The sequence below is a fragment of the Neofelis nebulosa genome, chromosome 8 (assembly GCF_028018385.1).
Source record: "Neofelis nebulosa isolate mNeoNeb1 chromosome 8, mNeoNeb1.pri, whole genome shotgun sequence".
NCBI classification, from domain to species: Eukaryota; Metazoa; Chordata; class Mammalia; order Carnivora; family Felidae; genus Neofelis; species Neofelis nebulosa.
This window is the reverse complement of record NC_080789.1, coordinates 47,355,614-47,378,938: the sequence shown is the minus strand read 5'-3', so window position 1 is coordinate 47,378,938 and position 23,325 is coordinate 47,355,614. Positions and strand designations below refer to the sequence as shown.

The following is a 23,325-nucleotide window of genomic DNA, read 5'->3' as shown; positions in this document are numbered from 1 at the left end:
GATATTTGTAGCAACTAACTTAAAATTCATCTCTGGTTACTGGTCTTGTGATGCTTTTACTGTAGTTCTTTTAAGGAAAAATGTCTTCATAAAATTAAACTACTAAAGGATTTAGTATATTTTTGTGGTTGATTTATTGGGTAAAGTATCTATTATGTGACACTATTTTAGGTACTAAATAGTAAGCAGAATAGACAGGGTTCTTCTGTTTAAGGCGCTTACTTACATTCTAAAGTGTGGAGACAAATGAGAACAAAATTCAGATAGTGAATGCTCAGAGAAGGTCTCTCTGAAGAAAGACAGTTAAGCAGAGATGTGAGTGTCAAGAAACTGGCATGTGAAGATTTAGGGGGAAGATCACTGAAAAGGGGCAACAAAAGTTAAGGCCCTAAGATGAGAACTGATTCGGTGTGTTGAGAATCACAAAGAAAGTCTGTACGGCTAGAATTTAGGCAAATGGTAAGATATACCCTCACCTCTTTTTTTTACCTATCATTATGATCACTGTTTTCCCTGTACCCTTAATCTCCTTTCTTTTCTTATGCTTCATTGTACTCCCTAGCTTTGGTTAAATTAACCTCTACCAACCACTCTTCGTGCACTCTCTGCAGCTGCATGTGGCTGGAGAAGAGCACAGCGAGGGACACCCATGTCAGGTGGGCCCTTAGTGCTACTTGGTGGTTCTGCTCGGCAGTATTACCTCTGATCTCTTCACTCTTTAGAAGACTATTTCATACCTTTTTCTCCTTCATCAAGCGTGTAATACTTCTTTCTATATCCTCACGTTGAGTTGATGACCTTTCTTATTTTACTAAGAAAATGGATAAATGGAAAACAAAAGCCACCAGATGAGAAATTCCATGCTTAGTGAGAGGTTTACCACAGACCTGAATCTGTACCCATTTACTATCTTCACTCTGATGATATTGATGATAGGACTTTTGCCTATCTAAGGTCAGTATCTCTTACAGATTCCATCCATACCATACCTGTCATTCTAGTCATTAGTCTAGTAGGACTACTCCCTCTATCTTGTGTTGTAAGTTTTCCTATGTTGCAAAAGGCTTCTCTTGCCTCCACATTTTCCTTCAGCTAGTTCCCACTCCCCTCATCACTTTTATGGCATAACTCCTTGAAAAAGATATCTGTATTTTGTTTCCAGTTTTTCTATTCTTTCTGAACCTGATCCAGTCAGTGCTTTTATTTCCACCATTCCACCAGAATTATTCTTGTCGTGATTACCCAGTGACTTTCATGCAGTTAAATCCAAAGATTAATTTCCATCTTATTTTATTTTTATCAAACAGTTTGAAACAATTATCTGTGCTCTTCCTTGAACCACTTTTCCCCTGTAAACTTCTAGCATATTTATACATACTCCTTGGTTTTCATCTCCCTCACTGCTGCTTCTCCATTTCCTTTGCTTGTTACATCTCATCTGACTGCTGGATGTCAAAATGCAGTGATACCTAGACCAAATTGGCTGTTAGATGATTCTTAGAGGAAATAATCGAGGGAGACCAATTAGGCAAGATACAATTGTGGCTTGAACTATAGTGGTGGTAATAGAGATGTAGAAAGTGGATTTCTGAGGGCGCTTGGGTAGCTCAGTTGATTAAGCGTCTGACTTCTGCTCAGGTCATGATCTCATGGTTTGTGAGTTCTAGCCTCATGGCAGGCTCTGTGCTGACAGCTCAGAGCCTGGAGCCTGCTTCGGATTCTGTGTCTCCCGCTCTCTGCCCCTCCTCCCTTTTCTCTTCTCTCTCTCTCTCTCTCTCTCTCTCTCTCTCTCAAAAATAAATAAACATTTTTAAAAATTAAAAAAAAAGGATTTCTGGAGGAATTTTGAAGTCCCCTTCATAAAGAATTGTGTAAAGGTAAGCTACATTGGATGTATTCATTTCTATGACTGAGACAGACACAAAGACCTTAGTTGACAAAAATAATCTGCCAGTCTTAAAACAATTTAGCTGTTTGTCGTTTGGTTCAGGGCCTGTTTTTTCTCTGCTTAGGTTCTGAAGTTGTATCTGAAATGGTATTGCGGGTACTTCCTGATCAGAGTCTTCCTGAACTTTGAATCTCCAGTTGAATAATGTCTGTTACTTCCGCCCCCCCCCCCCCATTGCTAATTTCTTTATTGTAGCAGAAGACTGAGACTTTTGAATGGAAGTATTATTTAACAGCTAGAATTTCTTGGAATGGTTTCATGGAAAAAAATAATTTTTCACGAAAATATACATGAGAAGTAGTAAAGCATAGTGGCTAAGACTTGGATTCAAGTCAAGTGCACATGAGCTCAAATTTTGGCCTTGCTACTTCAAGCTAACTTACTCCTAGCTCTTGACCTTGTGTAATTTCCTTATTCTCAGTTGTTTTCTCATCTGGACGAAAGCGATAGTAATATTTACCTTATTGAATTATTTGTGGGATTGAAGGAAATTGCACAAGTAAGGTATTTAGTGCACAGTACCTAATACTTGGCAAATTATAGATAATATTACATTTCTAGGAAGGAATGTTAAGATTGTGGACATATTTTTAAAACCTAAGTACAGAGGCACCTGTGTGGTTCAAGCCCCACATAGGGCTTGCTGTTAGGGCAGAGCCCACTTTCAGATCCTTTGTCCCTCTTTGCCCCTCCCCTGCTTACACTTTCCCCAAAACAAAACAAAAGAGACAACAAAAGCGCAGGTTTTCCCTGCTGTCTGAAGTAGAGCATTCCTATGGAACCTTACCTAAGCCACAATGACACAAAGTGAAGAAACAATTACCTTTTCCTAAAAATAAAAATCCTCTTTGGATTTCTTTCAGTTAGGAAAACAGATACTAATGTAGGTGTTTTGTAAAAGTGAAGTGGTGTAATGCAAACTTTGAGATATCGGGGAAGCCTGTACTGACTGTATAAGAGGAACTTTATTAAAAATTTCTTCTAACAAGGTTTATTGTAATGTTTGCATCTACTTTTTTGTATTACCCACTTCTGAACTTAATAATCCATGTATTTCAACCAAAGAAATCTTGTGCTTGTAAAACATTTTAAGAAGTAATGTTTAAGACCTAACATTAGTTTTCAGAGGTAGGAATAAGACCTGGCAAGGAAAGGGCACGTGGGCATGCAAAAGAAACGAATAATGCTCTTACATTACCTTCGGTTTATAGTGTTTGTTTTTACTCAGTACTTAGGCTGAAATGAAAACTTTTGATTTTCACTTTCCTGTACAGTCTTAGCCCCAAAGGTCTTATTAACCTTGGCTGCACATTAGAATCATCTGGAGCACTTTAAAAAGCACCTAATGAGGGGGTTCCATGCCTGCCCAGTTAATGAAAGTAGGGGCAAGGGAGGGGACATCAGTGTTTTTTAAAAAATCCCTAGATGATTCTGTTTGCATCCTGTGATAAAAAACTATAAATCCTTTAGCCTATCTCTGTCCTCTCTAAATATGCCCGCTTCTTTTTCTGATGGTGTCCTAGACAGTCTTGTACCAGGGCTCTGCCTAGTACCTCTGGCCATTCCCTTGTCCATCATACAAAAAATAGTGTAACATTTAACTCTTTCATATGAAGACAAAACTTTGAGGGGTTTGGAAAATGTTCATTTAGTTAGTGTTCACCCACGATAACCCACTTTTATGTTATCTTCTTTAAAGGGCAGCTGTAATTATTTTCTGCCTTTTTTTTTTTTTAACTTAAGCTGTATTTAATACTGTTATGAAAATTGGAAAAATAATTAATTTTGAGAGTTAAAAATATATATATAATTGACTTGTTAGATTTATGTCAAAAGCAACTTTTTAATTACTTTTTGTAAGAAGCCACATAATTTCCCTTTATCACTTGATTATCATTTTTTCAGAGAAAATTTTGGTAAGCCTAATCAGTTATGACAGTGGGTATGGACTAGTCAGTTTTTGTTATCACCTTATCACTACTATCAACAGCTTGTATAAATTATTATGAGAAAAAAACATTGCCTATAAAAATTTTTATATTTTTTCAGATTTCTGGTTCACGTGTGGTATTTTTTAATTGCTGATATGAAATAACAATATTTAATGACCTTACAGCCATTCTGCAAGGAGAGTAACAAGGGAGTTGTTACATATTTTAAGGAGTTTTAATTAGAGATTATAATTTTAGCAAGTTCTTTTGTTAAATTAATAGAACTGTCCATTCCACAGTAGATTATGAGGCTAATATGACTTGGTCTTATTTAAAAAACATTCTTTTAAAATGTTTGTTTATTTTCGAGAGAGAGCAGGCGAGCTGAGGAGGGGCAGAGAGGAGGAAGACACAGAATCCAAATGAGCTGTCAGCACAGAGCCTGACACAGGGCTTGAACTTGTGAATCCAAGATCTTGACCTAACCGGAGTTGGGCGCTTAACTGACTGAGCCACCGAGGCGCCCTGATTTGGTCTTGTTTTAGAGGGACTACTTTGGCAATAACTACTTCAGTCCTTGGAAGCCTTTGTGGATTTTTAGCTAAAGGTTCTAAAACATTTATTAATTTTAATACTTTCTTTAGCTCTTAATTAACATAAAATTAGTAAGTACTAAAAATTTGGCCTTTGACACATTTTGTTGATCAATTAATTCAAACAACACAGTTACTTAAATGAAGTTTATGTATCATAAATCTGGTTTATAAATTTACTTGATGCTAGTCATGAGCTAGATTGCATTGATCTTGTATGAAGAAATTGAATCACGTGGAGGCTAACAACTTGTATAAACATATGTAAGTTTTCAGGTAGCAGGAAGCTTAGAACGCCCTTGATTGTCCTGAGTTGGGATTTTAATTTCATTTAAGCCTAAAATAACAGATTTTAATTCCCAAGCCTGTGGTTCAGAAATTATTGAACTTCTGTCATTTAATAAATTCATTGGGGCTGTCTTTATTGTATTTCATTTTATTTGGGACTTTTAAGACTTGGTAGTAGGATATTTCTGTGTTGAGATGCTGGATGTTTTAGACAGTTGTACTGGTTTTCTACTCTTAGTAAGTTCTATGTATGTGGTCCCCAGAATCCTCTTTGGCATATATGTGAGAGAACTACACAGGTATATTAGAAGTAGTGCATCAGGAAGGCTACCACTACAGAAAATAGAAGATACACCAAATTAAGTTACAAAATATGAAATGATGACAACCATAGAATATATTGATTTAAAGAGAATATGTCAATTTATTTTTATTTGTGTTCCTTTGTAAATATGGGCAGCTTTTCACTTTACATGGTAATTCTAGACCCATGAAGCATGGAATATTAAAACATTCAGAAACACTATTTTAATTAATGTGGCAATTTTCCCACATTCCATTTGTTATGAAACTGAAACGCCTCTGAGTTTTACTTACATCTGTTTCATCTGCTCACGTTTCTTGTATGTACAAGTCATCAACTCAGACATTTTGAAACATTTATCCATGTAATTGAACCAAAAATTGTTCAGCAAATAGGTTCTGGGGCACCTGGGTGACTCAGTTGGCTAAGCATCTGACTTTGGTTCAGGTCACGATCTCACAGTTTGTGGGTTTGAGCCCTGTGTTGGGCTCTGTGCTGACAGCTCAGAGCCTGGAGTCTGCTTCAGAGTCTGTCTCCCTCTCTCTTCCCCTTCCCCTCTCATGCTCTGTCTCTCTCTTTTTCTCTCTCTCTCTCAATAAATAAATAAATAAATAAATAAATAAATAAATAAATAAATAAAAATAAAGAAAATAAGTTCATAACGTTTTGTAACTACAATCTGCCTATTTACAAGAAGTTGCTTGACATAGTTCTGGAATTTAAGTAACCTTGAGATTTTAAAGATAATGGCTAAGTGCACTTACTTCAGCTTTTATTAAGCTCCAGTGAAATTGGTCCTATCTGGTAGTCTGTTCTAATACTCAACCTGGAATGTAATGTCCTCCTTTTTCTTTTTCTTTCTTTCTTTCTTTCTTTCTTTCTTTCTTTCTTTCTTTCTTTCTTTCTTTCTTTCTTTCTCCTTCCTTTTCTTTCTTTCTTTCTTTCTCCTTCCTTTTCTTTCTTTTCTTTCTTTCTTTCTTTCTTTCTTTCTTTCTTTCTTTCTTTCTTTCTATTTATTTTATTTATTTATTATCAAATTGGTTTCCATACAACACCCAGTGCTCCTCCCAACAGGTGCCCTCCTTGTAATGTCGTCTTTAAAAAAAAAAAAAAAAAGAGTAAAGCTTATCCAACTGGTTCAACTGTCTTAACTTGGCTAAATTCACATTGTAGCTTAGAAGTTGAGTTGGTAATGACTGCCAAATTACAGATGTTTTAGATACAATTCCCAAACTCCTTAGGAAGCTGAAGCCAGAGAGAAATTGATTAAGCTAGTACTAGAATTCAGATTTTCTGGTTCTTGGTCCATTTAGGATATATATTTTTATATGATGATGTCACATCCAAAATTTAATAGCACTCAGAATAAAGCTAATAACTATTTTCACTCTCCAATAAAGTATTTTCTAGAGATTTTTCTCTAGATTCCTGACATTTGAGTGTTACCGGTCTGTTAAAAAGAGATAAACTTGGGGCGCCTGGGTGGCGCAGTCGGTTGAGCGTCCGACTTCAGCCAGGTCACGATCTCGCGGTCCGTGAGTTCGAGCCCCGCGTCAGGCTCTGGGCTGATGGCTCGGAGCCTGGAGCCTGTTTCCGATTCTGTGTCTCCCTCTCTCTCTGCCCCTCCCCCGTTCATGCTCTGTCTCTCTCTGTCCCAAAAATAAATTAAAAAAAACGTTGGAAAAAAAAAATTAAAAAAAAAAAAAAGAGATAAACTTATTTAGCTTAATTGCAAATTAAGAGATATTAGAGATAAACTTATTTAACTTAATTATAAATATTAAATAAAATTTTGAGCCTTTTAGAAATTAGCTTTGTTTACCTTGTTGAAAAAATCTTTTAAATACCCTTATATCGAGCTTATCTTTCAAAGTATAATTTTGACATACCTGTTAATCACTTGACATTTTATCAACTTTTAATTTATTTTCAATTGACATATACCAGTGAAATGATCTGTTCTGTAAAAATCTGAATGATTAATATTTAAAGTGTTTTATAATAAAGAACAAATTGATATCAATAGAAGATGGCTCTGACTCTAATCCAGTACTACATAGTTTCTCATAGGGAGAAACCTGGCTCTTGCCAACCATCATCTATTTTACTTATTGTTTATCTCCACTATACATACATAGCAGTTTCAGAATTATTAACCCGTAGCTCTGTGATGAATCATTTTGCCAACTAGAATACATTATTTATGTAGAGTTTTTCTCCCTTCTTACAGTTAGCAGTTAAAACATCATTTTCCAAAGTTACTTAGGTCAGCACATTTCCCATACTCCTTTCAGCGTGGCTGGATCATACATTTAAAATACTATTAGTCTTTTTCCAGGTCTGTATTTCTAACCGCTTGGTTGATTTTTAAAATTTGCATACATTACTGTTCACTCTCTATGTTGTGAAGTTCTGTGGATTTTAACACATGCATAATAGCATCATGTATCCACCACTCCAGTGCTATATGGAATAGTTCCATCTCTCTAAAAGTTTCCATGTGTCCCCCTTTGTAGTCAGTCACTTATTCCACCCCTTTCCAGGCCCCTGGAAAGCACTCATTTATTTTCTTTCCCTGTAGTTTTGTCTTTCTAGAATGTCATATGACTAGAAACATGTAATATATAGCCTTTTTGATCTATATTCTTTTCTTTGTGTTGCATGGAATAATAGCTTGATCTTTTTTTATTGTTGAGTGGAATCCTACTATATAGATGTACCATTTTGTTCATCCCTTCATCTGTTTGAAAGGACGTCTTCATTGGTATAAACATTCGTGAACAGGTTTTCAAATGAACATGTTTTTAGTTTGCTTTGGTAAATACCCAGGGGCACAGTTGCTGGGTTGTATGGTTAAGTGTATGTTTAACTTTATGAGAAACTGAACTCTTCCAAAGTGGCTGTATTTATCTTCATTTTTGAAAGGTATTTTTGCTGGATTTGGAACTCTCAATTGATGGGTTTTTTTCCTTCTGTAGTTTAAAAATGTTGAACCTGCTTTGCACTGTTTCTTAATGAGAAGTCGACTGTCATTCCTGGTTTTTTTCCCCCTCTGTTTCAATTTATATATACTTTCCCTCTTCCATCTCCTTTAAGATTCTGTTTTGCTGTTTTTCATCAACTTGATTTTAAAATCATCATGAGGTTTTTGTTGTTGTTATCTTTGGTGGTTGAGTTATTGACTCTGAGTATAGTTTTCATAAAATTTAGGAAAAATTTGACCATTTTCTTTCCTTCTCGCTCTTTCACTCTTTCTGGGACACTGACTACATTAAAATTAGCTGTTTGATATTGCCCAGTAGTTCACTGTCTCACTTGGTACGGTCTCACAGTTCTTTTTTTTCTCGTCTGTTTTCTCACTGTTTAATTTTTTATTTTTTTAATTGCCAGCTGTGTCTTCAATTCACTAAACTTTTCTTTGAAGTTTAGAAAAGACTGCTGTTAATCTTATCCAATGCATGATTAATTACAGATGTTGAATTTTTAGTTCTGGAAGATCAGTTTGAGTCTTTTATTTTATTTTGAGAGAGTGCATGTGTGCTTGAGCCTGGGGGGCGGGGGGTGGGTGGAGGGAGAGAAAGGGAAGGGAAGGGAAGGGAAGGGAAGGGAAGGGAAGGGAAGGGAAGGGAAGGGGAAAGAAAGAAAGAAAGAAAGAAAGAAAGAAAGAAAGAAAGAAAGAAAGAAAGAAAGAAAGAAAGAAAGAAAGAAAGAAAGAAAGAAAGAAAGAAAGAAAGAAAGAGGAGGGGAGGGGGGGGAGGGGAGGGAGGGAGGAAGGAAGGAAGGAAGGAAGGAAGGAAGGAAGGAAGGAAGGAAGGAAGGAAGGAAGGAAATGAATGAATCTCAAGTATGCTGCATGCCCAGCATGGAGCCCAGTGAGTGGCTGGATCCCACATGTGCTTAATGGACTGAGCCACCCAGGTGCCCCCAGTTTGAGCCTTTTAAAAAAGCTTTTTAACTTTCAACTAATTATAAACTTGTCAGAAGATGCAAAAATAGTACAGAGAAGTCCCATATACACATCACCTATCTTCCTCCAATGACGTCATCTTAACATAACTACAGCACATTATCGAAACCAGAAATTGGCACAAGCTCTCACTTTTTTTTGGTATGTGTTTATCATTCTGTGATGTTTTATCAAACATGTAGAATCATATAACCACCACCACAAGCAAGATACAGAACTTTTCTGTCACCATAAATTCCTCTGTGTTGCCAACTTAAGTCTTTTCCATGCCCTTGCATTTCTGTTACCATATTCATAGTTTTCTTTATCTTCTTGAATTTGGGGGATATGTTTACAATACCTGTTTTAACCTTATCTAATGATTGTATCACCTGGATCATTGCTGGATCCTTCTATGTTCTATTTTACTTTGTTTGGGGTGTATTTCCTGCATCTTTGCATGACTGGTAATTTTCAATTAGATGCCAGATATTTAATTTTATATTATTTAATACTGGAGTGTGTTGTATTATTTTAAATATTGTTGGGTTTTGTTTTGGGTTTCAGTTATGGCAGAAATAGCTTCATCCTTTTGAGGCTTGGTTTTAACTTTGTTAGTGCTGGTCCATAACATCCTTAGTCTAAGGCTTCTTTGGTTTCATTGTTTAGGTATTCATTACCTTCTGAACTCTATTCAATACCACCCTGTGTTAAAGCCATCCTACTGTAGTTGATGGGAACATAAGTTCTGGGGATTGGTTTGATTACTTTTCAGAGGCTTTTTCTCTAGAATAAGTAGTTTTTTACATGTGTGCACAGATAATTACTCAGCTAAACCCTGAGGGTGATCTGTCTTCAGATCTTTGAAGCTCTTTTTCTCTGCAGCTTCCTTCTTTTTCATTTGCCCTACAAATTGTAGCTGGCTTGGTGTCTCCCCTAACTTTGGATTCTTTTCGTTTCCCTTAGCTCACTGAGACCGTTAGGTTTTGATTGGGTTCCGCCTCCCCCTCCCATGTTTTAGCTTCATACCTCTACAGGCTGCAGTAGGGCTTTACTTCATTTGTTCTTTTTTCTTGATGATCTCTGTCCTGAGATGAAAATCATTGTTTTATATATTTTATCTAACTTTCTAGTTATTTAAGGTAGGAGAGTAAGTATAGTCTCTGTGTTCCCATCTTGGAAGGCATTCTGCCTTGTAGAAAATTTCATGGTAGTTTTATAAATATTTGTCTTTTCTGACTTTTTGAATGTTTAGGACTTTGTAGGAAAACCAGCGTATAAACTTTTTATATATATAGGCAGCTAGAGTGCATGTTTTCTCATACTTTCTCCTTTTCACATACTCTGTCTTACATATATACTTACATCCTTTTTCATCTATTATGCACTTTTCATTCCCAGTGAGTATCGACACAATCTATTAGTGAACATTTTTGCTTAATATAAGATAATGGTGACAAATGTTTGCTTTTTCGTGGTTACCCAGAAGAAAATAGAGTGCCTTCCTTCCTTTTTCCCTTTGTTTGTCAAAAGGAGATGATGATTCTTAGTTACTGATCAATATAGAATATTGATTCATACATTGCTTAGAGCAAATAGTGGCTGTTGACTGAAACCCTAAGACACGAAATATTTGAAGTTATCCCAAGAGGGAGAAACAAAAGAAATGAACAGAAACAAGTTTTCCCTTTGTGCTAAAATCCATAGTATTCCAAAGTTAATATTTGTCTTTTAACTGGTAAGTTTACAGATTAAATAATAACTTTTATCCTTAATTTAGGTTTATTTAGCATATAAAGTTCTCATCATAGTTTTTTTACATAGTTAGGTTATGTTTAACGTACATTACATTACTTTGAAAATTGCCTTGCCTGATTTTAGATTGCTAACATCTTTTGATGAAACTAGTATAATGTGATGGTAATGTATGGGTTTTAATGTAAACATAGCTAATTTAATAAGGAAAAATAAAATTTGCCCTGTAAGAAAAAACTGAAATTTTACATTATTATCCATTGAATTCAGAGTTGCCATGAGTAGATTAATAGTTTTGGCAAGTGTTGTTTTAAATTATTATTTTTATAAAACACTAACATTAGGTGCTCCTGGGTGGCTCAGTTGGTTGAGCATTCAGCTTCGTCTCAGGTCATGATCTCACAGTTAGTGGGTTTGAGCCCTGCAGCTGGCTCTCTGCTGTCAGCACAGAGCCGGCTTCAGATCCTCTGTCTCCCCCTCTCTCTGCCCCTCCCTCACTCATGCCTGCTCTCCCTCTGTCAAAAATAAATAAATATTAAAGAACACATTAAAACAGGATTAGGTTTTTTTTGGTGGGGGGTAAAAATACATAATAAATAGTTTTGCTCCCATTTTGTAACAATCATGAACATTTAAATTGGAGCTGAATGTGTGTCACTTAACTATTCTTGAACATCAGTTCACTTGATGATTTTATTTTATGATTAACCTAATTCCTTGCTAGGTGATAAAGATTACATTTATGGCAGTAAATATACCTACAGTTTAAAAAATCTTTCTCATTTGTTATGTTTGAGAGACATACTTAATATCACTGGTACATATAAATTGGTAATGAGCAATTAACATTTTTGGCCTAGAGTCAGGCATCTTAAAGTATTTCAGCCAAACATACAGTGTAAGGTGGTCCACATTAAGTAAAAGTATAGCACCCACTAGCTTTGTATTTGTGATTAGACATAAAACCAAAGATGGAATGTAGGTTTTCATTATGTGAATTCTTTTATGTAATAATACTAATTTTTAGTGATTTATTTTCCTTGAAAATGTTTTCTGTCCTTATTAGATTGCTTTTTGGAGGTAATCCATAGGGGTGTGTTTGTGTGTGTTGATTGGTTTTAATAAAATTGATTCATGCTTACTATGAATTTAAATTAAAGGTTTTTATTATCCTCTCCCAAAGCAAATTTCGTGTGATGTTAAATAATTGTTCTAAATTTGAACTTTTAGTGGTTAGCAACTATTATATATTAATTCAGTAGGATATGTACCATTTCCCTAGGGTAAACATTTTACTGAAACAGGTGAGAGACATTTGTCTCGAAAAGATAATGTTTACAGCTTCTTTGTAGATACCACTTTTGAGTTTTTGATCTTTCAATTTTCAGTTTACAGTTTACATTTTTGAGTTTACATCTCTAGGGACTCTCACCTCTGCTTCAATGACTTTTTTTTTTTTTTTTTTGGTACCTGAGGTGCTTAGTGCCTCATCATTTTGGATTTATTTATCTCTGTCCAAGTTAAGAAATAAGCTCTATTATTTCTCTGCTTTAATGTAAAAAAATAAATAAATAGAGCATTATGAAATTAGAGTATTGAAGGACAAAGGCATCCAGAAAGTTGGCATATGTTGCTACTCTTCCTTGGAGTAAATTTTAAATAGAATATTGAGTTAAGTTTGCATCTATTAATCATCCTGAGAATATATGATATATCCCAGTCTTACGGCATAGAAATAAACCTCATAAACTGAATGAATAACAGTTCTGATAAACAAGCCTTAGGAGGAGAATGATTTGAAATTACACAACTGAATCTGAATTAATTGGGTATTTCTGAGACTAATAGAGTATTTAAAAGAAAAAATATATCAGTTGAGGGCTGAACTTTTTTTGTCCACTGTTTTATTGACCATAAGTGTCCTCTTTGTGTGTGAGGTCTGGTGTACAGTTTTAATTGGAGAGAGTATAAGAGTTTTTTATATTTAATAATTTTTTAAAGTATCTACCAGTCTAGCCCTCCCTAGGTGGTTAAGAGAAAGATGCATTATGATATTAAAATAGTACTTTTTGTTTCTGTTTTATGTGTATCATATTGGATATTTTTGCTGCTGTTCATATGTTTACATGTTAGTAATTTTGACGGCTTTTGGATAATTCTACTCTAGAGGGAGAACTGGTGGGCGGTCCTTCCTGTGACACGACCCTTGAGTGACAGTTCTATTTGATTGCCTCCAGTACTGTGAGGAAAGGACACGACTCTATGGTGAGGACTGATGGACATACATTATCTGAGAAAAGAAACTACCAGGTAAGATCAGTTTTTTTTTCCCCCTTTTTGTCTTTTGATCATATTGCTACATTGAACTATTTAATATGTTATATTTAATTGAAACCAGCAAATTGGATATACTCCAATATGAAAACTTTGGCTTATAATTTAAAATGCATGTGTTGGCTTTGACAGCTGAAATAGTTGGGAACATTTAAATCATGCTTATGATAAATGTATATTTTGTTAGTGTCAACGTAATTCTTTATGTATATGTCAAAACTTAGATTATCTGGTACACAATTTATGACTCCATGGCTGGGTTCAGAGCTAGTATTCCGTAAAACAAAGTGCTGAGTGTGTGTGTGTGTGTGTGTGTGTGTGTGTGTGTGTACATATATATATGTACACATACGTACATATTATTATTCCTGGAGGAATAAACCTGAATTCTTAGGCTATATTCAGGGTTAATAGAGCATCACAGATGTGTAGACAAAATTGGTTAGAATATAAAAGAAATAGAAATGCAACATCCCAGGGTGCTCAGAGACCCAAATTCTATTGAATTTCTCATTAGCTTGCTATCCTTATAATGTTAGATTCTTGTTTTGTCATTTATTTTTTTTAATTTTTTTTTTAACGTTTATTTATTATTGAGATACAGAGAGACACAGAGCGTGAGCAGGGGAGGGAGACATAAGAATCTGAAGCTTGAGGGAGCAGGAGAGGGTGTGGGGAGACATAGAATCGGAAGCAGGCTCCAGGCTCTGAGCTGTCAGCACAGAGCCCGATGCGGGGCTCGAACTCACAAACCGCGAGATCATGATCTGAGCCGAAGTCGGTCGCTTAACCAACTGAGCCACTCAGGCGCCCCTTGTTTTGTCATTTATTAAGCTGGTTAATAGTATCCATTCCCTACATGTAGCATGTAAAGATGCTAAAAGGTGGTTGAAGTGTAATATTCCTCTTTCTGAGGTTTTAAAGGAAGGTGAATTTTAAAGATAGTGGTATGAAATAGTGATTAAAAAAATTTTTTTGAATTTCATTTTTCAAAGAAACTCTCCTTTTTTAATAATAACATTACCAAATTATGCAGCAATTCAGAGTACAGAATAGTTCAAAGCTCAGGTAAGGATAAGCTGTAGGCTTTCTGCATGGGTACATACATGTTCAGCTTCCCTCACACCCTGCCACCTACCAGTTTTGTTCCCTCTAGGCTGTTGAAGGCAACTCAGTGTTATAGCAGCAGCTTTGATTCTAACCATTTCTCTGCTAATCATTTATTTTAGCTCAGTTAATCTTTTCTTCCCTCAAAGTGGAAAGGTAAATAGTGGAAAAAATTGTGAATGGGTCTTCGTGGTGTTTATAGCAAAGATCCTTTGATTACAAGATTTAGATTTACTTGTTTTAGGTTCTCATTTGGGCACTGTGCCTAATAAAAATAGTGTCCAGTTGTTCTTCCTGTCACTTGCTGTCTGAAGTTTCTTGCCAGATCTTTATGATTTTAATAAGCCGTGGTTGTGGCTCTGCAGACACAGTTCTCCCTGTAACCTTTTCTATCTATTCAGGGTTCTTACAGACTTGACCAACATGGCCTTTGCTCATTTTCCTACTTGCTCTAGCTCCTCCGGCCTCACAACCACTTCCAAGTACCTTGACTCATAAGAGTTTAAGTGGTCACACTGCTTGGGCTGTTGCATCTTTTGATAGGTTCTGCTAAATTATTTTAAGAGTATTGTGATTCTAGGCTATGTGGCTTTTTGGTGCTCATAATCAGGTTGGTAAAGTGTAAGTATAGAACTTTTGTATGGTTATACAGTATGGTAATTTACTTCATGGAATCATTTTAATATAGAATTCCAAAATTTTCATTAAGAAAGGAACAAAATGACATTGTATTTTACACATGAAGAGATTTTCTAATTCCTGCTCACTCTACTCTAAAAATACTATATTGTTCCAGTTACATTATTTACCAATAATCCAGGTTCTTTAGCTTCTTTGAAAAAATTCTTGGTTAGAGTTTTTCTGTCTGAAAATATTTCTCCTTTTTTATTGTTACTTAGTAACACTTAATACATGTTGAAATATTGTTGGAAACAATTGTTTAAATCTCCATTGCATAATTATTTTATTTTTGAAGACTCTTGGAAAGGACATATATAGAAATATAATTTCCCTTTCTGATGTGATGATGAGTATATTAAAAGCACATGGGAAATTCAAAATAATATCAAATAAATCACTTGTATTTGTATGGGTAGCACTAAAAGTTCATATATGCTGACACGAAATGATTTGGATTTTTTTAAAAATTCCATTTTGAGGAATTTTGTTTTTTTCATGGATAAAATAGGATTTCTTTGTACCAGTGTTTGCACTCAGTTCATCTTTCGTGGGGTTTTGTTTTTGAAGGGCACTTGCTGATTTATAGTGATATTTAGGCATCCTGATAATAGTAGGCTAATATTCCAGAGTTTAATAAGAAAGATCTCTAATTCTCATTTCCTTGTAGACCTGATAAAAAGCCTTAGGAATTTAGCTTAAGAAAATGTATTCCTTCACCTTTGTGCTAAAAACTAATGACTTTCAAATGGGTGTTGGTTGAAGTACTGATTTTTATACTGGTATTTACTTTGTTTCATTTCTTTCTATAAATTTAAACCCAGTTAAGTTTTTGGAGTTTGAATCAAGTAGTTGAATTTTATTTGCTTAGACTGCTATATTATTAGTTCATGTGAGAATTTAATTATTTAAATGGTTCATAGTTCATTCAGTTTTGAAAGGATTGCCAAGCTTTTTTCAGGAAAATATAATCCCCCAGTTTTGCCAGTATTTACTTATCTTCCTCTAATTTCTACTAATTTATTTCAATGATAAGTATGTACAAATCCAACCATGCTAATTACTAATTTAACTCATCACTGGCTTTCCATCTCATATGTAATAAAACCAAACTCTTAAACTTTATACAGTATTTCCATATTCTGACCCCAATCTGCATTTATTTACCCTTCCAATGTCTCTCCTCTGACTTCCTAGTATGAATTTTTTTCAGTTTGGAATACAAAACTGATTTTAATCTCCCTACCATACGCTTTTACACTTAAGCCTTTACTTGTTTTAGTTCCTCTTCATGTAATGCCTCACCTTTGTTTCACACGGTTCAAGAATTAGGTATTATTAGTACTTCCAGAAGTACACTTATATGAGCTCAGTGTTCCTTTTCTTTGCTCTCATAACCTTTGTAGATACTTATAGTTTAGTGTTGACCGAATACATTGTAAGCTATCTATTTGTCCTTGTCTTCCTGTAGACCTGTGCTAATACTGTAGGCACTAACCACAAGTGGCTATTTAGATTTAAATGTATTTGAATTAAAATTTAAAAATTTTAGTTTTCCAGTTGTATTAGCCACATTTCAAATGCCTAACAGCTACTTTCCTTTAATGGCTACCATATCAGACGGTGCAGATGTAGAAATTTTAGGTCATTTCAGAATATTGTCTTGGACGGTACTACTGTATGAGCTAGAGCTGTATTTGTTCATCGTGGAACTGCCAGTACCTACCATGGTTTTGGGTAAATAATAGTTGTTTAATGAATGTTTCAGTAACGTTAAATAAAACGAATTAAGTGAAAGAAAGAAATTGTAGAGTGTGCTGGGTAACATAACTACTGATATTTCCAAGATTTTTAGATGTTACTCTGAATGGAACTTTTTATAATATGAGGTCATTGATAATGTCATGTTGGTTAGTTCATTGTTACCTATAAACTGAATCTAATGCATCCTAATCCGTATGTTCCTGAAGAATACTTCACAGTTGAAACTGCTGCATTAACTTTGTGGGATATAACATGCCACAGAATTATGGCAGTGATTGTATTGTCATTTCCTTCTCCCTCCCCCATCATTAAATATTTTATTTCCTGTTTATATTTTAAATCACAGAAGTTACAGGTATGCGTTGCAAAAACTTTGAAGAATAATGGAAATATAAAATAGGCTGAAAGTTTACCTTAACTGTTTAGTGTATATCTTTTCAGATCTTTTCAAATAACGATGTAAGTGCAAATGTTATTTGTTGTCTTTGTTTCTAACAAATTAGCATTTTTCTGCAGCTTGCATTATTACACTTAATGGAGAAGTTTCCATGTGCCACCCTTCCCTTGCCTCCTTCTCAGAAGTAATCACTAGTTTGAATTTTCTGTTTCATTCTTTTTATTTTTACAGTTTTGTAACATGTGTGTTTCAGTGTATACAGGTGCATATTTATGTATTGTGAGGTGACTTTGCCCATATATTTCATTACTTCAAATAGGAAAAAAGAACGTATTTCTAGCCCACCCAGAACAATTTCCCAGATATGGCCAAAACACTAAATACTTATCTGACTATTCACTCAAGTATTTCTGCATAATAGAAAGCATTTAAAATACAAGTTGCTTAATTATTTTAACACAAATACATCAGTAGATATGTTTCCTTTTGGTGTGCAAGACAGTTATACAGCACGATATACAAATTACATTTTTATTTTTTTATACTGCAATAAAAATGTAATGTAAATAAGGAATGATGTACCCTGTTTCTTTTATTCTGAGTTACATTTTATTGAAAATTTATATTTTTCTGCTGTCAGGATACATCTTACAACATGGTTATCTTAGAGTCATAGTTGTAACATAGTAGCTTGTAACCATTCATTGATACCTTCTAGTATGATTGAAAACAGCACCAACATCAAAGCATCTTAGAATCTGTAATATGTTAAAGTGTGTTAAAAATGCATAATGAATATAAAGAACACCTAATAAAGTGAACAAGAATTTTCTTTCAAATGGGTACGTAGCAATTCAAGAGTCGTCAGAGTAGATCTGATACCTAGAGCAGAAAGATGGAGGCTTTCATCATTGTTGCTGTTTGGCACTGCATTGAGGTAAACAGGAGTTAGCTGAGGAAGGAATTGGTTCAGAAATCGATGTCTGAAACCAATGAGCTGGTTCACAGTTTATTCTTCCTTTCTTTTGAAACTCTTGTAAACAAATGGCTGTACCCTATTGTTTGTGGCCAGAGATGAAGCAAGGGTATAGAAGACATTCAAAATGGATGACTATTAAATTCACTTGCAGTTACACAATGAGGTTAGTGCCTATAATTACACTTTTGAATGTGATGCTTCTGCTTATGTCATGATCACATTATCAACAACAGAAATCCTGTTGACTCCATGACTTGAATATTTTTTTAATAAATTTTGACATTTATTTTTTATTTTTGTTTCCTCCTTATTTTTCTTCCCCTGGCCAAGAACATAAAGTTAAATGAATTCCCAAGGCACTCATCGTTGGCTCATAATTACAGGATGCTAACAATTTTAGCCTACTTTCATTGCATTATATCTTCTGATACTTCTTTTCCATCTTCTGAAATCATCAAATGAGGTGATTTTTTCCAGAAAGCAAGTTTCATCGAGATACATGGTATATGGTACCCTTAGTGTCTTAATAATGTTTTCACAGTGCCCCTAGGCCAAAAGAAGTAACTGAACAGCTCTGTTGAGTAATTAGGTCTAAGCCACTTAACAGTAGTTAGCATAGTATCTTGACAGATAACTGCTGTGTTTCCCCAACATTTAAAATATCTGGCAGTATCTGTATTCACTGTAGTGCTCCTGTTGGGAAATATTCTCTTTCGGAAAAAAAAAAATCTTCATTTAAGTAATTTGCTTCATTCATAAATATTAGTATGTGTTCATCATTAAGTCATTCATCATTAGGAAAATTAAAACATGAGTGCAGATAATTCTGTGAATCAGAAAAAATACAGAAGTAAGCAAAATTAATTTTCAAAATATACTCTAAGGCCTTGCTTAGATTCTGGGATGAGGGCAGCTTAGTTTTTAAAATCTTTCTGAATCCCACATAAAAGTAGATCAACTGGGTAGCAAAACCCAAACCATGAAAACATTTATAACAAAACTTGGTGATGTGGTATCCCCATGAACCCTCCCAAATGTAAGCAGATGAGAAATAACCAAAAAACCTACGTGTATCTGTTTCAGTACATAAGAAGGTAGAGAAAAGCATTGGGGTATCTTGACTGAGAATAGAAGCACCTCCGAGTGGTGAACAACCAATTTGAAAGTGATTATCCAGTTTGAAACTGGGAGAGATGTTGCCCACCTGTATATTGGATCTGTGTAAAGGACCTGTAGTGAGGCCTAACGTGAGCAGCCTTGCTCTGTCATCTCTCAAGATTGGCCTACCAGTGCTCCCTTCCAGGATTCTGCTGAGAAGTTTCTGGGAATAGAATCATGATTGAGCAGGATAGAGACAGCAGAGACAGAGTAAAGAGAACCTCTAGATAAAAATGAGAGAGGAGGACAGAGCCAGAAAATCTCAGAAAACAGCCAGATACACACACACACACACACACACACACACACACGTGTATATGTATATATATATGTATATTATATGTATATACGTGTATATATATATGTATATAAGAGAGCTTGAACAGGGGAGAGGGGCAGTGGGGGAAGGGAGAGAGAGAGAGAGAGACAGAGAGACAGAGAGAGAGAGAGAGAAAATGAATATCCTAAGCAGGCTCCACGCTGAGCATGGACCCCAGCGTGGGGCTCCATCCCATGACCCTGAGATCATGACCTGAGTCAAAATCAGGAGTCTGATGCTCAACCCAGTATTTTTAAACGTTACATGAAAACAACCGAAGAGGGAGCTTGATGAAGTTAGAAGAGTATTTTGAACCAAGCCATGTTCTCAAAATTCAGGAAACTTAAATTCACAAAAGCCCTTTCAAGAATATTTTTAGGAGTGTTTTTAATAATTTTGAGTACCTCGACAGTGTTCATACTGATACGACATTTGACGTCAAAGTTTTTTTAAAGAATTTATGGAGGCTGTGTAAGACATTTCCATATTGAAATCAAGTAAGTGAAGATATTTTCCCATATCTTTAAAAAATTTTTTAATGTTTCTTTTTTAATTTTTGAGAGAGAGAGAGAGACCGAGAGACCCTGAGCAGGGGAGGGACAGAGAGAGAGGGAGACACATAATCTGAAGCAGGCTCCAGACTCTAGGCTCTGAACTGTCAGCAGGGCCCGAACTCACTAATGGTGAGATCATAACCTGAGCCGAAGTTGACACTCACCAGACGGGCTGAGCGACCCTGGTGCCCCTACACTCAATTTTTTTTAGATTGATTATTGTATCCATTAATGTTGCTAAACTTTTTATTCTTATAATTTATCTGCAGGTTCCTAAGGAGTTTTCATGTAGATAAGCATATCATCTGGAAATTGCAGTTTTGATACTTTTATTATTTATAACTTGATTTCTGAACTCTATAATATTTCTGATACATTGTTGAAGTGTTAATAGAAATCTTTTGTCTTATTTCTTGTCTTAAAAGCTTTAAGTTGTCACCAGTATATTTGCTGCAGTATTTTTTTGTGCGTGGATATACTCTATCAGGATAAAGAGATTTTTTTCTGTAGCCCCTTTTTCATATTTAAGATTGTTGACTATGTCCCTTTTGTCTTTGTCAGCCTTGCTACAGATTTGTCATTTAAAATTTTTCAAATCTATGAGATTTTTCTAGTTTTCTAGTTGTTGCTGATTTCTCACGCAGTTTCACTGTAGCTAGAGAGTGTAGTTAGTATGATACCACTTACCTGTTTATGAACTTGGAACAAAATGTGTATTGATCGATTGGTGGGTGTATTGCTGTTTTTCCCATTAGATCATATCTGTTAATCTTGGTGTCTGTGTCTTCTTTACCCAAATATTTGCCCATTATTATTCACATATTATCATTATTCATTCCTTTGTTAGATCTGGATTCTATCATATTTTTTCTTTAATTATTATATGCATTCTTGTGTTTAATGTGTGATAAATCCAGCAATTGGAAATTGCTACAGATCATTCTTTTTTTTTTTTTAATTTATTTTTAATGTTTATTTCTGAGAGAAAAAGAGTGTGCGCGCATGAGTGGGGGAGGGGCAGAGAGCAAGCAGGAGACACAGAATCTGAAGCAGGCTCCAGGCTCTAGGCTCTGAATTGTCAACACAGAGCCTGATGTGGGGCCTGGGGCCTGAACTCATGAACTCATGAACTTGTGAGGTCATGACCTGAGCCGAAGTCGGTCGCCCAACCAATTGAACCACCCAGGCGCCCATCTGGCAGATCATTCTTAATGTCTTTTGTTTCTGCTGGTTTTCACTTGTGGTACCTTGTTTCCTTGTGTGTGTGTTGTCACCATTTCATGTTTCTTAGCTGTGGGAATTTGTTGAGGACTAGGTGGAAGGACATCCCCCAAGGGGATTTGATTTGCATTTGCTTTTGCCAGTGCCTAAGAGTCTACCAGTCCAGGACCAGTTAAAAATAAAATGTTACCTTAGGTTGCAGTCCATATAGGTAGTGTGAATTCAGGCTGGTTTATGGCTGTTGATTCTCAGAAGAGCTTTCCTTTACCTCTTTCTGCCTAGCATCAAAATCATGATATTCAAGTGCTTTCTTCACTAAGAGGTTATTACAATTATGGTATACCCGTTTAAGGTACTTGCTTTTTGAGAAGGTCTTTTAACAGCTTTTCTACCTTGGGCAAATTCTCCTTTGGGGATATAAGCTTGTGTCTTCTCTGAACTCTAGCTTTTACTTTGTTTTGAGGTGCTGAATTTCCCTTTCTCCCTTAACAATTCATTTAAAAATAAAGATGTAATCTCTGTGTTAGTTTTCACTGATATTTTGTTCACACTGTATCTGCATTTGTGAATAAGGTCTGGCATATGCTTAGTGAATATTTGTTGATTGGCTGAACCAATACTTCATGGAACATTTTTAAGTTGGTTTTGAGTGGAGCATTTGGTTTTTGTGTATAGTATATCCTAGTACCAGAAACATGATCTTAATCATTTTCTAGATCTCAAGTGAAATTTCACTTCTTACGGGAAGCATTTCTTGCTTCTATTCTATATTCTCATTGTTCATTGTAATTTGAGGGGGCTTATTATTTCTGCTTCTTACATCATCCATAATTGAAAACATCCCTTCCCATTCTTTCTTTTCTCTTTCCATCCTATCTTTCCCCTTTTTTCTCTTCTTACAAATCTTTTTTTTCTTCCCTTTCTTGTCTGCCTCCTTCAGTTCCCTTTCCTTTTCCCCGCTTACCTTTCTTTATATTGTCATTTTCCTTTTACTTGGAGAACTTTTAAAGTTTTTTTTTTATTATGTGTAACCTAGGCAAAATTATTTAAAGTAATTAAATTTTTATTTAAGGAATGACACATGTTGTGGTTCCCTCCACAGCCTATCATCTTGATTCTTCCAAAGTTTATAATCTTCAAGATAGCCCTTTTAAAAAGAACTTTTGCTTAACCCACAATTGTCATGTCCGTTAGCCCACAGTTCTTTTAGTTGGGCTTCTTTGATCGCTACTTGAATATGAATATCCTCATGACATACTACAAAAACTTCCAACCTATAATCTTTGGGACCCAATTTCATCAAGCATTTTATTTTAGGGCCACATTTAGAGTCAGAGTAAATGGATATTTCTGGTCCTCAATTTCAGACATCCTGTACACATGCATAAGTTCAAATTGTATTTACTCCTAAACTATCACACCCTAGAATAGTACAGATCTTTATATCTTTCTAGATACAGATACAAAGATCTTACATCTTTCTAGATATACCAATTACTAAGATTAAAAAAAAAATTGGGGGACCTGGGTGGCTAAGTCGGTTAAGCGCACGACTTTGGCTTAGGTCCTGATTTCACAGTTTGTGGGTTCAAGCCCTGCATCGGGGTCTGTGCTTACAGCTCAGAGCCTGGAGCCTCCTTCAGATTCTGTGTCTGTCTGTCTGTCTGTCTCTCTCTCTCTCTCTCTGCCCCTTTCCCTCTCATGTTTTGTCTCTGTCTCTCAAAAATGAATAAACATTAAAGAAAACACTTTTTTAAAATTGTTAGGTCTTTTATAGTATCTCTGTCAAGTACCTCTTTCCTACATATCTAACAAGTAGTTAGTTCTGTGCTTATAGCAAACCACATTTTTACTCTTTGAATTGTTTCTGACAATGTGAGTCTACAGGATAAAGAGCTATCAGGAAAGACCTTAACTAAAAAACATTTTTGTGGGGCGCCAGGGTGGCTCAGTCGGTTAAGCGTCCGACTTCGGCTCAGGTCATGATCTCATGGTCTGTGAGTTCGAGCCTCCCGTTGGGCTCTGTGCTGACCGCTCAGAGCCTGGAGC

The 23,325-nt window shown here is 35.4% G+C and overlaps 1 protein-coding gene across 3 annotated transcripts in view; it reads left to right on the top strand.

Moving 5' to 3' along the window:
- Positions 1–23,325, top strand: part of CNOT2 (CCR4-NOT transcription complex subunit 2) — a 128,178-nt gene that overhangs the window by 36,332 nt on the left and 68,521 nt on the right. For 2 of the 3 annotated variants that reach the window (XM_058682150.1, XM_058682147.1), the window contains exon 2: positions 13,003–13,075. In XM_058682150.1, the coding sequence (XP_058538133.1) occupies positions 13,003–13,075 (73 nt within the window). Of the gene's footprint in view, positions 1–12,932; positions 13,076–23,325 lie in introns of all 3 variants that reach the window. The other variant, XM_058682148.1, reaches the window with a different exon arrangement.